This window comes from Dendrobium catenatum, unplaced genomic scaffold, assembly GCF_001605985.2.
Source record: "Dendrobium catenatum unplaced genomic scaffold, ASM160598v2 fragScaff_scaffold_1089, whole genome shotgun sequence".
Lineage (NCBI taxonomy): Eukaryota > Viridiplantae > Streptophyta > Magnoliopsida > Asparagales > Orchidaceae > Dendrobium > Dendrobium catenatum.
In genome coordinates, this window is record NW_021319551.1 from 957871 (window position 1) to 971793 (window position 13923).

Here is a 13923-nt window from a genome sequence, read left to right on the forward strand (position 1 = left end):
TTAGTGGGAAAACCTCTTTAATTCCTCTCTAATTGTCATGCTTACAACATAATATATTATTATGACTAAGTATATAAAGATTCATACCTATCACATAAATAAGTAATACAAATTTATGACCTATTTGGTAAAACAGCAACACCTTAACTGGAACTGTTTAAAAAAAGGAAAAGCAAGCCAAACCAGGGACTTTCAAGGTAAGGAGAAGCCCTCTGCAAAGCATTCTGTTTCCAGCTCCTGCATGACATTCTGTAGAAGAGATGGATGGCCTGTGACTATGGCATCCACTTGTTCTAATAACAACCTCCTCATTGAATCAGCATCGTCAACAGTCCAGGCATAGACTTTCTTCCTGCTCCTGTTTCAACTCAAAACTCTTCAATTAATTACAACCTACAATTCCAGATCCAGAATTTAAATCTCATAGGAAAGAAGACTATATATATATATATATAAACATTTTATTACTTCATTATATAGATCACATCAAATGTCATCATTATTTTTGAATTTAGGGTTTCAGAAATTACAACAACAACATTAAGTCTTTATCCCACTATGTAGGGTCGGTTACATGAATCCTTTTTCATCATTGTGTCTGGTTAAAAGTCAAATTATTAATTAAACCTAATAAAGAAAGATCATTTCTAATATTTCTAACCAAGTCTTTTTAGGTCTACCTCTACCTTTCTTAACATAAGTCAAATCTAATACATCTACTTTTCTAACCGGGTCATCAGAAGGCCATCATTTTATGTGACCAAACCATCTAAGCCGACTCTCTCTAATCTTATCCAGTTGTTCCTAAACTTTACCTCTAATCCTTTTTGTCATTAATTGTCCTCTATTTCTTTATTTGGAGTAGTAGCCTGACATGTTGATGCTGTGAATTCAAAATATTACTCCCCCACTAAAATGACTTTGTCTTGGGTGAACTCCTCAAGTCAATCCAATGGGAGATGGTGGCCATCCATTCAACCCTAATTTCACAAATAAACCCATCTTGTGTACTAGATCAAAATAAAGTTGAAATAGAACATCTTAATTAATAGGAAGTAATAGAACTTGATTAGTGCTTTGAGACAATTATAGTTGGAGGCATGCACAAATTCTACCATGAAGAACATCAACCAATATCCTATAGATGATTGGCCTTGAATCGATAATAATTATTACTAATGTAGAACGTAGGGGATCGGCCAAAAGAGGGGAAAAAGGGAAGGCATCCACATACGTTGAATGTGTGCACATACGATGAATGTAGACTTAAGGAATTTCACAACTTGAATTATTAAGATAAGGTAAGGGAATTATGACAGGTCTTTAATTAAATTCAAATTGAGAGAATTAAGGAAAGCCTCTTAATATAATTCATCCTATTTTAAGAAAGAATTTCAAATTCAAATTAATTTAAATTCGAATTTAAAAACTTTTCAAACTTAAGATGCATTGAATAAGGAATGGCTTCAATAATCAATTTGAAAAGTGGAGGAAAAGAGGAAATAGGAAGGGGGGTAGGGCCGGCAGCTAGGATTATGGGTGATTGATATGAGGGGTCAAAGGTGGCTATATTTAGAATCTAAAAATAAGAAAGTAGAGTTAATTCAACTCCTATTTAAAATTTAAAATTGCATAATTTGAGGGACTTCACTAAAGAAGATTTCCTCATTTATGAAATAAAATTCAAATTCAAATTCAATTGAATATGAATTTAAATTGTTTCCAAAATTAAAGGGAGCTAATGCTAGATTTTGAATCTTGGAGCCCAGGGATGGATGATGGCTGGCGGCTTTGGGAAGGGGATTGGGCCGACGGTTGGGTGTCTTTTGGCCTACAATTTGGGTGGAGTTTTCGGCCAATAGGAGAAAGAGAGATGGGGAAGTAGTGGTTAGGAAAATAAGGAGAATAATAATGAAAAAAAAGAAAACAAAACCGCGAGCCTTGGACTCTTCCGAAGACTGACAGGTGATAAGTTGTCCTTCTCAAAGGGGCTTCAAGCCACGAGCCCGGACCCATCCTACGGCTGGTGAAAACTTCGATTACTTCCCATAGGAATCTGATGGAATCTCACTAACGTCCTCCCAAAAGAGCACAAGTGCAGAACACAAATTTTTATTATAATTTCATCATACTTAATACAAGATAAGGGGCCTCTATATATAGGCCTCAAAAGAAACTAAAAGACAAATTTACCCCTTGGGCTTACATAAGACAAGACTCTTAAATAAAAAGGATAAAAAAGGAAAATTGCAAAATTAAATCAAAATACAATTAATAAATTAAAATAAAACGAAGTGATCTTGGCCGTCGATTTTCAACTCTTCCATTAAATATCATCCACCATCGGATGTCCGCATCAATTACTTTCAAGACTATGCATAAGATAGCACATCTTTGGATTGACACTGAGCATCATTAAGATAAAAACAATATCCTCAGCCATGTCACTTTTAGCATTTGCTTGAAAGATATTGGAATTAGACCATCCAAAATTTTCTGTGAAATGAAGAGCCATAGATGTAGAATCTATCAAAGAATTCAATGATTCGTATTGAACATGCAGTCCAAGACGTTTTTCAAGATATGTCAATCGCAAGGAATATCCTACCTGATAGCAAATGCAGAGACAACTTTATCATCCGAATTATCAAGTATTGCAAAATAAACCTCATTTAGATGAACAACATCCTCCAATAAATATGAGGAGCTACTGCCATTTCTTTCCTAAATTGCGTGCCCTTAATAGATTTGTTGCAACGGATCCAAGAGAACAAAAAACTATAAACAAATTTACGGTAAAAAGGAGGGCTAAGGATGGTGAAGTAGATGGCGGGAACCATGCTACTAATGGAGCAGTGGTGACTAAGTTTGTTCGATTTTGGGGGGGAAAAAACAGTTAGCAAATCCTTGCTATCATTAATTGACCTCTTTTTTTTTATTATTTGGAATAGAAATCTGGCATGCTGATGTTGTGAATTCACAACAAATTATCTCAAAAATAAATGCAAATCCATAACATTGATGGATTTGAGCTTTCTTGGCTAAGGTGGAGACCAATTCATTAACAAATTTGAATATCTGTCACAAAACAAAGGATGCAGGAGCAGTAATTAAGGTCTTACCCATGCAAGATCTGAACAAGCCTCTTGTCGATCAAAGGATGGTAGACCCCAACTACTACTGCATTTTTCATCCTGAGTAAATTACTCGTGGCACCAGTGACAAAATCCTTCAAGACAATGTAACCAACCTGTCATGGAAGCAAAATTACGCAAGATAATCACAAAAGGCTAGGAAAAATAGTTAAAGGATAATTATACCAACCAAATCTAAATCAAACGAAAATGATGAATGTGAAGGAGAAAAAGATCAAGTTACCTTGGCATCTTCTTTTAAATTCATAATGTTATGTACCAGAACATCACTTTTTGCCCAAATTAAACAATTTTTGCAGCCACTTCTCTGCACCTGTTAGCAAGGGAAATTGGAGTTGCTGAGCAAGTTTTCAGTAGTTTTGTTCTTTTTTAAAGTTCTAATTTCCTCAAAGCACAGCAAAGTAAAATAATTGATATTAAAAACCCGAATGCTACTGAGGAAGTAGCAAATAAAATCCATCAACGATTAAAATTTACCCTGTTCACGTTTATAAGCCTGATTACAACTTGGCGTATTGGTTTAACTAAGCCAAATTTGGATGGGATTTTGCAATAAAATAAAAAATACAAGAATTGTTTAACTCAACTGAACTGAGGAGCATTAACTTACCACAGACAAAACATCCATGGCCAAGTCTTTCTCAAATGACGGTGGCCCAACTTTCACATCAAGAACCACCTGCCTGACTGAGCCCGACACAAACTATAAGAAAACATATTCCCATGTTACATTAAAGAGTGAAAGGAAATATAATGACTAAAGTAAAACATGAAGGAATGACTTTTGAATGAGAATGTTGAATGAAAGGAGAAAAAAACGGAGAGATCAACTTCAAGCGTACTTCAAGGTCTGTTTGTGCCAGAAATTAAACAACTTGAGAGTGCCAGGAAAAGTTGGAGGGAAATGGTGAGTTAATTACCGCTAAAGCTTCATGGATGGTAGGTATTTTATGTTCACTTGATCCTAGCCCCAACTTGAACTCTGCTTTGAGTTTGTTTATCTACACCACAAACTAAAGTATATTAAATTTCACAATAGTCCCCCGACTATTCGTATATGGCCATTTTAATCCCCAAATATAATCTTACTCTAATTTAGTCCCTTGACTATACAAAATTGATTCAAAATGATCCATTTGAGACTAAATTGGGATCAATTTTATATCACAATTACAACATGAGGAATTATTCTGGATCAAGTTCGTATAGTCGAGTGAATAAATTGGGGCAACATGATACTCTTGAACTAATGTGGTCATACACGAATAGTCTCGAGAATATTTTGAAAATTTTCTTTTTTATTTATGAAGCCTTCAACTAAATTATTTTTTGAAAAAAAATAATTAACTTTAATCCATTAACAACAGTCAGAAGCAAAGCACATCAAATTCTTGGAATTCACTTAAACAAGAACATCTAACCTCGTTTGTGCTCATGAAGCCAACTTTTGCAGTACTATTGCCTAACATTCTCTGCAGATCCCTGCCTGTCATGTAAGAGTTAACAATTTGGTACGTTTGCAGAAACAAGTACGAAAGAAATCATAGGAAATTCATAATACATGAAAAGTTCGCTTAGTAATTGTTTGGTCACCAAAAGGTTTAAAAGGAATTGGATAATCTGATGCAGGACAAATCATGGATGCAGGACAAATCATGTACTAGATATTATGATAACGATATCCCCCCTCTGCTCCTCATGACTTTTCTTCATTCTTCTTATCTCCTAGTCTCCATCACTTCCCTCTTCTATTACTTGGCCAACAGCTTCCCCAAAAGGTTCTCCCCCTTCAAATCTATCTAGGCAGAAATTAAAAAACTCTTCAATAGCAGCCATTATCCTACTATAGCCAACTCCTCGTAAAGACCATGAGCAAGGAAGGAAAATGCATATGAGTGGCCAGTTGCAATCAGATCATATTGGCATGCACAAATTCCCACTTTGGAGATGAGATTTAGAGCCATCGACCCTTGAGAAGACTATTTGGATCTTTACAATCAAAGTCGCTTCATAGCAACTTCATAAATATAATTTCAATTAGTTTCAGAGAAAATCAGGCAAAAATTGGAAGAAAAAAAACATCTGCATTGCATGTCCCAATAGAAGTGACTCACAATTCCAGAGCTAACTAAAACTAGCTGGGTCCTGGAACACTATAGCTCTCCATAGTTTAGGCCCAATTATATGGAAAAAAAAAACTCAGCTTTAACATGATTTTGAAGTGTGATACTTTATAATTAAGATTTTTAAATACAGGTTGACAGCTAAAAATATAAAACCTTCAATCTAGCTACCAACCAACAAACAAGCTTTGAGAATATGATTATTGACTAGAAGGAAACAATGTCAATTATGTAACAAAAAAGTTATTTTCCTGGTTAAACGTCCAGGTTGATGGTATTGAATTTCCTAGACGATTAAAATCATTGCGTTATATTTTTTGACATTGCCAAGCTCTAGATTAGGAATGTGACTGAGACAACTCAAGCTCATCCGGATAAATGGTCATGATGAGAAAATGAGGCAAAAGTTTGAGCCAACCCCAAATCAGGTTGGATTATGAGCCAACTTGTTTACAAAATATTTAAAAAAAAAAAACTTGTTTACAAAATATTAATATAAATTAAACTTAAAAAAAAACTAGAATTTATTAGTTTAATAAAAATATTTCTCTCATAATTTCTCATTTATTTTCTCTCATAAATTTATTAGTAATGACTATGAATATATCCGGACTAAGAATTTACCAGACTAAGAATTTACATATCCGGAACAGTAGTACATAAACTTTAAGTACAATGTCAGAGTGAGTTGCCAAATTAAGAAGCCAACATTATTTTCACAATGTAGAAAAAAAATCGCAAGCAAATTCTTTGATTTAATGTTCCACGAAACTGGGCATCGTCCAACACATAAGACCTCCCAGAAATTAAAAAAATTAAATTAAATTAAATTAGAATAAATAAATAATACCACCCAGAAATTTCCACATCAAACTCTTGGTAGTGCTTGAAGTTTAATGTTTCAGCGTGACTACAAAATGATGTAGACAAAGGGGAGGTCAACACAAGTCCAAAATAATTCAAATTTTTGACTTCCCATGAGTCTACTAGCTCAACAAAAATTGAGTTAGAATTTTAGCTCATTTATGAGCTAGTCTTTAGTTCATTTATTGAACTAGGGGTTAGCTCATTATTAGCTAACATTTTAGTTCATTTATTATCTTACTTTTTATTTAATGCATTTTTATTATAGTTTTAATGTCTTAAAGTTGTCTCTTGGGTTTCCAAAAAGGGTTTTTGGAATCCCAAGAAGTTGTTTGCTTTTCCCATGGTGGCTCCTTGGTTTCCACCATTGTTTTTAATTTTTTTAAGTGCTTTTGCTCCTTGGGATTCCGGCCGGCTGCTGGTCTTCTGAGCCCGGGGTGTTTCCCATGGCCGTGGCTCCTCGATTCCGCTCGGCCTCCTTGTTTCCTGCGGTGGCTGCTTCGGTTCTTGGATTGGGCTGATTTCCGTGAGCATGGGGGGAAGATTCCTATGCTTTTTAATGCTTAGTTTTATATGTTATATTTATGTAAAGTGTCTTTTCATATTCTCTTCTCATACCTATATATATGAGATGATTTGTAATGTTTGAAGTTAGTGAAGTTGAATGAAATGTTATTTTTGGAAAAGTGTTAACCTGCGGGTTTGCTTTTGCTTGGAAATCCTGCGGGCTCTTTCCACCCTTCTTTCTCATCTCCTCCGGAAATACTGCGGGCTCTTTCCACCCTTTCTTCTCGGGCTTCTAACCTCTTTCGTCTCTCCACAAGTGCCACTCCACCTGTATCCCTCTTCTCAAGTGAAGCAATTTTAGGGTGTCTTGTAAGAGTCGTTTGAGTCAAAGTTTGTAAGTCTTTCATTTTATAATATTAAAGTTTGTTTTATCTATTTGTATTGTTTTGTGTCTTTCCTAGTTATTTAGGAAAGCAATTATTTTGTCAAGCAAAAATATAGGGCCCCCTATATTTTTGCTTACATCGCAAAATCAATTGGTTGTATTCAAATAAAAAAAATGTAAAAGTTCAGGAGTGCACCTGTCATGAAGAGCAAACAATGTTCCATCTAAGGATCGAGAGACATCTATTTCAATGCAATCCACATGAGACTGAATAGCAATGCGATATGCATCCATCTGTCAGTAAATGGAAGCAATTAAGTACCAAAAAATAACATTAAATTGATTATAAATTTACTCCTTCAAAAATTCCGGTGAACTTTAGCATCGCTCCAGTAAACAATGGTCAGCAATATCACTGTAGTTTCTCTTATCTTAATCAAATTTTTCTAGTTTTTCATATATATTGCGTTTCAAAATTGTAAATCGAAATAGGACATGATAAGTGAACCTCTCAAAATAACCCCTATATATATATTCCAATATCTTATTCAAAGTTCTTCTAGTTTCAGTCACATATATTGTGTTTCAAATTGTAAATCAAAATGGAATGTTATAAGTGAACCTCCCAAAATAAGCCTCCCTTCTAGTCAGGGATGAAGGTGTAAAGACATACTAAAAGTAGATCTTAGCCATAGCGGAATAATGGATGGAAGCTAAGCCTGAACATGTAGGAAATGGACTGGCGTGGAGTGAAGATAATACCATAATAAAATTGCATGCCTCATTCATGATTGAAAAAACATAATATTTTATGGGCAATTCACCAAATTTTCCGTTAAAGAAAGAGCCACCGAGGCCTACCTAAAACAATGCCTAAACATTCTACATCATCTCATCTAAGCTTATTTTTTTATTATAATAATATCATTCATAACTATGACATAGTAATTACAAGAAGAAAATAATTTAATAAATTTTTTATAGGGGTTATCATATCTTCTGTAAATTTAAAATTATCCTCAATAATACTTCATTAGTATAAGAACTGTTTAATTTATACCTTGCTTAAAGGAGAGAGTGTTGTTTAGTTTGAATTTTAAAATTACTTCCAATAATGCTTAATTGATGTACCTCTTCCTTAATTTAAACATTGCTTTGAGGGAGAGTGTTTTTTTAATTTGAAATTTGAAATTGCCTCCAATAATGTATCATTGACAAAACTCTTTAATTTAAACATCATTTTAAGAGAGAGTGCTTATTAATTTGAACTTTGAAATTGCCTCCAATGATGCTTCATTGGCATAACTCTTTAATTTAAACCTTATTTTTAAGGGAGAGAATATTGTTTAATTTCAAATTTGAAAATCCATCATTTATGGACCCTTCTTGATTCAAGCAATCCTCCATGTAAAATTTCAAACTAATTCATATTTCATGAGAGACCACCAATGAAGGAGAGTTAGGAAGCCAAAATTCTCATGTTTTGGAATGTCATTCCAAAGAGGGAAGGCATGACAATTTGTGGAGAGAGAAAATGCTGAATATCTTTCCTACTAGAATGCTCAATCATGCTTGGATTTTCCACTTAATGACGTGCAATCTTGATGAAATTTTAATGAAAATAATTATATTACACCTTGATCATAATCTAACCCTTTGGGAACCATTTAAAATATTATCACTCATTATGAATCTCATTAAAAAAATATATTAATAGACCCTCTCTTTTTCATATATACGATGACTTGAAACTTGCATCCATGATCTATATCCAAAAATGCCTAAACATTCTACATCATCTCATCTAACTTAATTTTTTATTATAATAATATCATCACATATTTATAAATATTACATAGTAATTACAAGAACAAAATAATTTAATAAATTTCTTCATAGAGGCGATCATATCTTCTATAAATTTAAAATTTGAAATTATCCTCAATAATGCCTCATATGTATAAGACCTCCTTATTTATACCTTGCTTCAAGGAGACAATGTTGTTTAGTTTGAATTTTGAAATTACCTCTAATAATGCTTAATTGATGTATCTCTTCCTTAATTTAAACTTTGCTTTAAAGAAGCGAGTATTATGTAATTTGAAATTTGAAATTGCCTCCAATAATTCATCATTGGCATAACTCTTTAATTTAAACAACATTTTAAGGGAGAGTGCTAATTAATTTGAACAGCAAAATTGCCTTCAATAATGCTTTATTGGCATAACTCCTTAATTTAATTTTAAGGGAGAGAATTTTTTTTTTAATTTCAATTTTGAATAGTCATCATTTCTGGACCCTTCTTGATTCAAGCAATAACTTCGCCCATCTAACATTTCAAATTATTTCTTATTTCATGAGGGACCACCAATGAAGGAGAGACAGGAAGCCCCCCTTGGCCAAAATTCTGATGCTTGGGAATGTTATTCAAAAGAGGGGAGGCACAATATTTTGTGGAGAGAGAAAATGCTAAATTTCTTTCCTACTAGAAGGTTCAATTATGCTTGGATTTTCCACTTAATAACATGAAATATTGATGAAAGTTTAATGAAAATAATTATATTACACCTTGATCATAATATAACCCTTTGGGAACCATTTAAAATATTATCTTGCATTGTGAAGCTCATTAAAAGGATGTTGTTGTTGTATTGTGAAGCTCATTAAAAAAAGTTATTAATAGACCTTCTCTTTTTCATAGATATTGTTGCAAACTATAATATACATGACGATAGAGTTGTAATTCTACGTCTTAGTGCTGCACAGATATCCAGCTCACACACAGAGAACACAAGATTTTTTACGTGGAAAACCTTGAAAAGGGGAAAAACCATGGGGCCTAGCCCAGTTGAAAAGATTTCACTGGATTTTGAGTTGAGTACAGTGGGCTGGCTCGTCCTTGAGGGCGATCAGATTACAAATGTCAACCGTATAGTTGAAGTCTAATGTTAAATCTAACATCACATGGAAGTTAGGGCATCAATTAGTAGTCTGACAGTCATTTGGCAGAACTCTGATGTCAGTTAATGGTTTGACGGATTTTTAGGGCCTCAAGTGGTGGTCTGGTGGAGTCCAAGCCCTTAGGTGGTGATTCAGCGAAGGTGAGGGCCTCAGGTGGTGATTCAGCGAAGGTGAGGGCCTCAGGTGCTGGTCCAGCGAAGGTGAGGGCCTGAAGTGGTGGTTCAACGAAGGTGTGGGCCTCAGGCGGTGGTCCGGCGAAGGTGAGAGCCTCAAGCGGTGGTCCAGCGAGGGTGAGGGCCTCAGGTGGTGGTCCGACAAAGGTGAGAGCCTCATGCGGTGGTCCGGCGAAGGTGAGGGCCTCATGTGGTGGTCCGACGAGGGTGAGGGCCTCAGGTGGTGGTCCGGCGAAGGTGAGGGCCTCACGTGGTGGTTCGGCAAAGGTGAGGGCCTCACGTGGTGGTTTGGCAAAGGTGAGGGCCTCAGGTGGTGGTCCGGCGAAGGTGAGGGCCTCAGGCGGTGGTCCAGCCAGGGTGAGAGCCTCAGGCGATGATCCGGCAAGAGTGAGGACCTCAAGTGGTGGTCCGAAGGAGCAGCGACGTCAGGCGGTGGTCCGGCGGAACTCATGCGGTGGTCAAGGAGGAGCTTCTTCCTTCTCTTCTTGCTTGGATTCTTTTTCAAGAGAAATGAGGTGTCTATTTATATATTTCTGGAGTGCATGACCCGTAAATAAGTGAGAGATCAAGGATAAATAGGGAGTAGTTAGATGGACGGCCGATGTTGAATCCCTTGATCATGGACCGTTTGATGGACATTTGAATGTCTTAGTGATGTTGGAATTCGGTGATCTTGGGCTCGTTGGATTCATCTCGTCGAGACGCTCGATTTGACTACAAGCATGTTAAGTTTTGAAACCGTTTGGTAATCCAAATTGTGATTCAAACCTTTCAACAGTGCTAATAACCCTTGATTTGGACCCGTTTGGGCTCGAATTGGGTTGAATTTGATGTTGTTGGGTTCGTATTCTCGAGATGCTCAGTTCGACTATAAGTTTGTTGAAATCTAAGTTCGGATAGTCCCAATTTTAATTTCGGAAGCTTCCAACTTGATTTTGCATCGAGATTCGTGCCCGATCAAGATAAGTTTTTGATGACATACAGATATAATACCTTGAAACTTGCATCATATTCTATATCAAAAAATGCCTAAACATCTCATTTAAGCTTATTTTTTGTTATAATAATATCACCACATATTTATAACTATTACATAGTAATTACAAGAACAAAATAACTTAATAAATTCCTTCATAGGGGCGATCATATCTTCTATAAATTTAAAATTTGAAATAATCCTCAATAATACCTCATTAGTATAAGACCTCTTTAATGTATACCTTGCTTCAAGGAGAGTGTTGTTTAGTTTGAATTTTGAAATTACCTCCAATAATGCTTAATAGATGTATATCTTCCTTAATTTAAACCTTACTTTAAGGAAGAGAGTGTTATTTAATTTGAAATTTGAAATTGCCTCCAATAATGCATCATTGGCACAACTCTTTAATTTAAACAGCATTTTAAGGGAGAGGGTGCTGATTAATTTGAACTTTGAAATTGCCTACAATAATGCTTTATTAGCATAACTCCTTAATTTAAGCTTTTTTTAAGGTAGAGAATATAATTTAATTTTAAATTTGAAAATCCATCATTTATGGACCCTTCTTTATTCAAGAAATAACCTCTTCTATTTGAAATTTCAAACTATTTCTTATTTCACGAGGGACCACCAATGAAGTAGAGACAGGAAGCTCCCTTGGCCAAAATTCTCATGCTTGAGAATGACATTTCAAAGAGAGGAGGCCCGACATTTTGTGGAGAGAGAAAATGCTGAATTTTTTCACACTAGAAGGCTAAACCATTCTTGGATTTTCAACTTAATGACATGAAATTTTAATGAAATTTTGATTAAAATAATTATATATCCAACAAAAGGGCTTAATTTTGTCCACAAGAAAACAAATACACCCAACAAGGTTAAATCTTGTTAGTATTCTGGAGATGGTGGTGATTTCTAATGTCGATCGTCGGTGGTGATGATGATCATCGGTGGCGATAGCTTGTGGTGATTGTCAACGGTAATAGATGAAAAATACAGGGAACTCTCCATAGTCTCCTTCCTCCTCCCTTCATGTGAAGAATAAAGGCCTATTTATAGATTTTTGGGAGTGGCATGCTCCGTAAATATAGTGAAAATCTAGAGCAAATTCAGAGTGCTCCATCAAATGATCCATATTTATTCCTTCGATCATAGATCTTTGGTCAAGTATTTAAATGCCTTAATGATGTTATAATTAAGTAATCTTGGATTTATTGGATTCATCTCGTCAAACCGCTTAATTCGACCATAAGCATGTCATATTTGGAAATTATTTGGTTACCCAATAAATGCTTTGAAGCTACCCTTGATTTGAGCCCATTTGGACTCGGATAGGAACGATTTTAATGTAATTGGGTTCGTCTTGTTGAGACGTTTAGTTTGAATGTATGTTTGCTGAAATCAGAGCTTGGATGGTCCCAAATTTAAATTTAGGAGTTTCCAATTCAAATATGCCTAGAGATTCGTACCATATCAAAGTGATTTTTGGTGACATATCAATAACATTCGAATGCACTTTGCATACATGAATGTAATATGGTGTAGCATCCTTGAGAAATGATCATGTTCTTTAAGCAACAATGGAAACAAAATAAATCATGACGACCAACTTATAGCACCATGATATATTAAGAAAAACATAATTATAGATGGAGTGATAATTTGGTAAATAAAAACAAGGGAAGAATTCAGAGGCTCACAACTCTAAATAATAGATTTTATGGATTTTTTAAACCATAAGAGATATTCAATCAAAGTTAGACTGCACAAGCGCTTACATCATTGTCTATTTTACAGCAAATTTGTAGAGTATGAACATAATGATAACATTTAAAAACATCAATATATAAATTATCTTTAATCCATTCTTCAACTCATCGTTTAAAGGACTTCAAAACTAACATGGTCACCAAGGCTATATGAAATAATAGGACTGGGCTTGCAAAAGATTGATTTGGCGGTAACAACTTCTATTGTTATGGCTTAATCATATCCTGATTCCCAAGCAACCATACTACGAATGATTCAACACATTCAAACTGTGCCTTTTAGCTTTTCCTTTTGATCATCTACGAGAGTGTGTCACTTGCTACAAACAACTTTAACATACACTGCCTGCACATACTTCTCATTCATCTTCCATCAAAGCCTTCCTAGATTAATGAGCATTAGGAATTACTGAAGCAAGCGATTGTAACAGCAAGTTTAGGATTCCTCACTGTAGATTTAATGAACGAGCAAGTAGATGAAACTAACATCACGGAGCAATAACACTTTTAAGAGTTTTGAGAAATCAGCAGGAATTAAAAATGATTACTGTGTTGGGCGCTGCCCGGCTGGAATCACCGCCGTGTGCACAAACAAGCGGAGGACTCTCCAGCCAGTGGCACTTTCGCATTCGCATCTGCATCAATCGCAATAATAGAAAATTCAAATGTAGGGTTACAACAGATTATATACAACAAAAATCCGGTCGCAGAGATCAGTCCTACTACGGAAGATAGAGAAACCGAAATGAAACGAAAGGAGGAGATTAGTGATTGCGCTTGCGAAAAAGGATCGAAAAGAAGCTCGCCTGGTGGAATCGGCGCAGGCGGAAATGGAAGAATACGGGAGCAACAAAAGCAATGAGGACGATGACAACGACAAGACGGATGAAGAGTCTCTTCGAAGGGATCCTCGGAAGCCGAAGCTTCTTCCGCAAGGAGCTGGTGAGAGGAAGCGGAGGTGATCGAGGCAGTCTCCTCCATTGCCTCGGCCCCAACGCTCCGCGCAT

At 35.5% G+C, this 13923-nt stretch overlaps 1 protein-coding gene across 1 annotated transcript; it reads right to left on the bottom strand.

Moving 5' to 3' along the window:
- On the bottom strand, window positions 1-13923 carry LOC110098308 (glycerophosphodiester phosphodiesterase GDPD4). Its single transcript, XM_020825093.2, has 9 exons — window positions 13723-13923; window positions 13465-13551; window positions 7231-7328; window positions 4577-4637; window positions 4076-4156; window positions 3766-3858; window positions 3379-3468; window positions 3123-3250; window positions 1-358 (listed from the first exon to the last, which is right to left on the bottom strand). The coding sequence occupies exons 1-9, from the start codon at window positions 13921-13923 to the stop codon at window positions 193-195; spliced, it is 1005 nt and encodes a 334-aa protein (XP_020680752.1). The 3' UTR covers window positions 1-192.

What these genes read in the sequence shown, in the direction of transcription:
- LOC110098308 (XM_020825093.2), bottom strand. Translation starts at nt 13,923, where the DNA reads ATGCGCGGAGCGTTGGGGCCGAGGCAATGGAGGAGACTGCCTCGATCA. An exon ending in GCTTCATGAGCACAAACGAG is followed by an intron (nt 4,157 to 4,576) that starts GTTAGATGTTCT and finishes TTTGTGGTGTAG; the next exon opens with ATAAACAAACTCAAAGCAGA. An exon ending in ATTTAAAAGAAGATGCCAAG is followed by an intron (nt 3,251 to 3,378) that starts GTAACTTGATCT and finishes CTTCCATGACAG; the next exon opens with GTTGGTTACATTGTCTTGAA.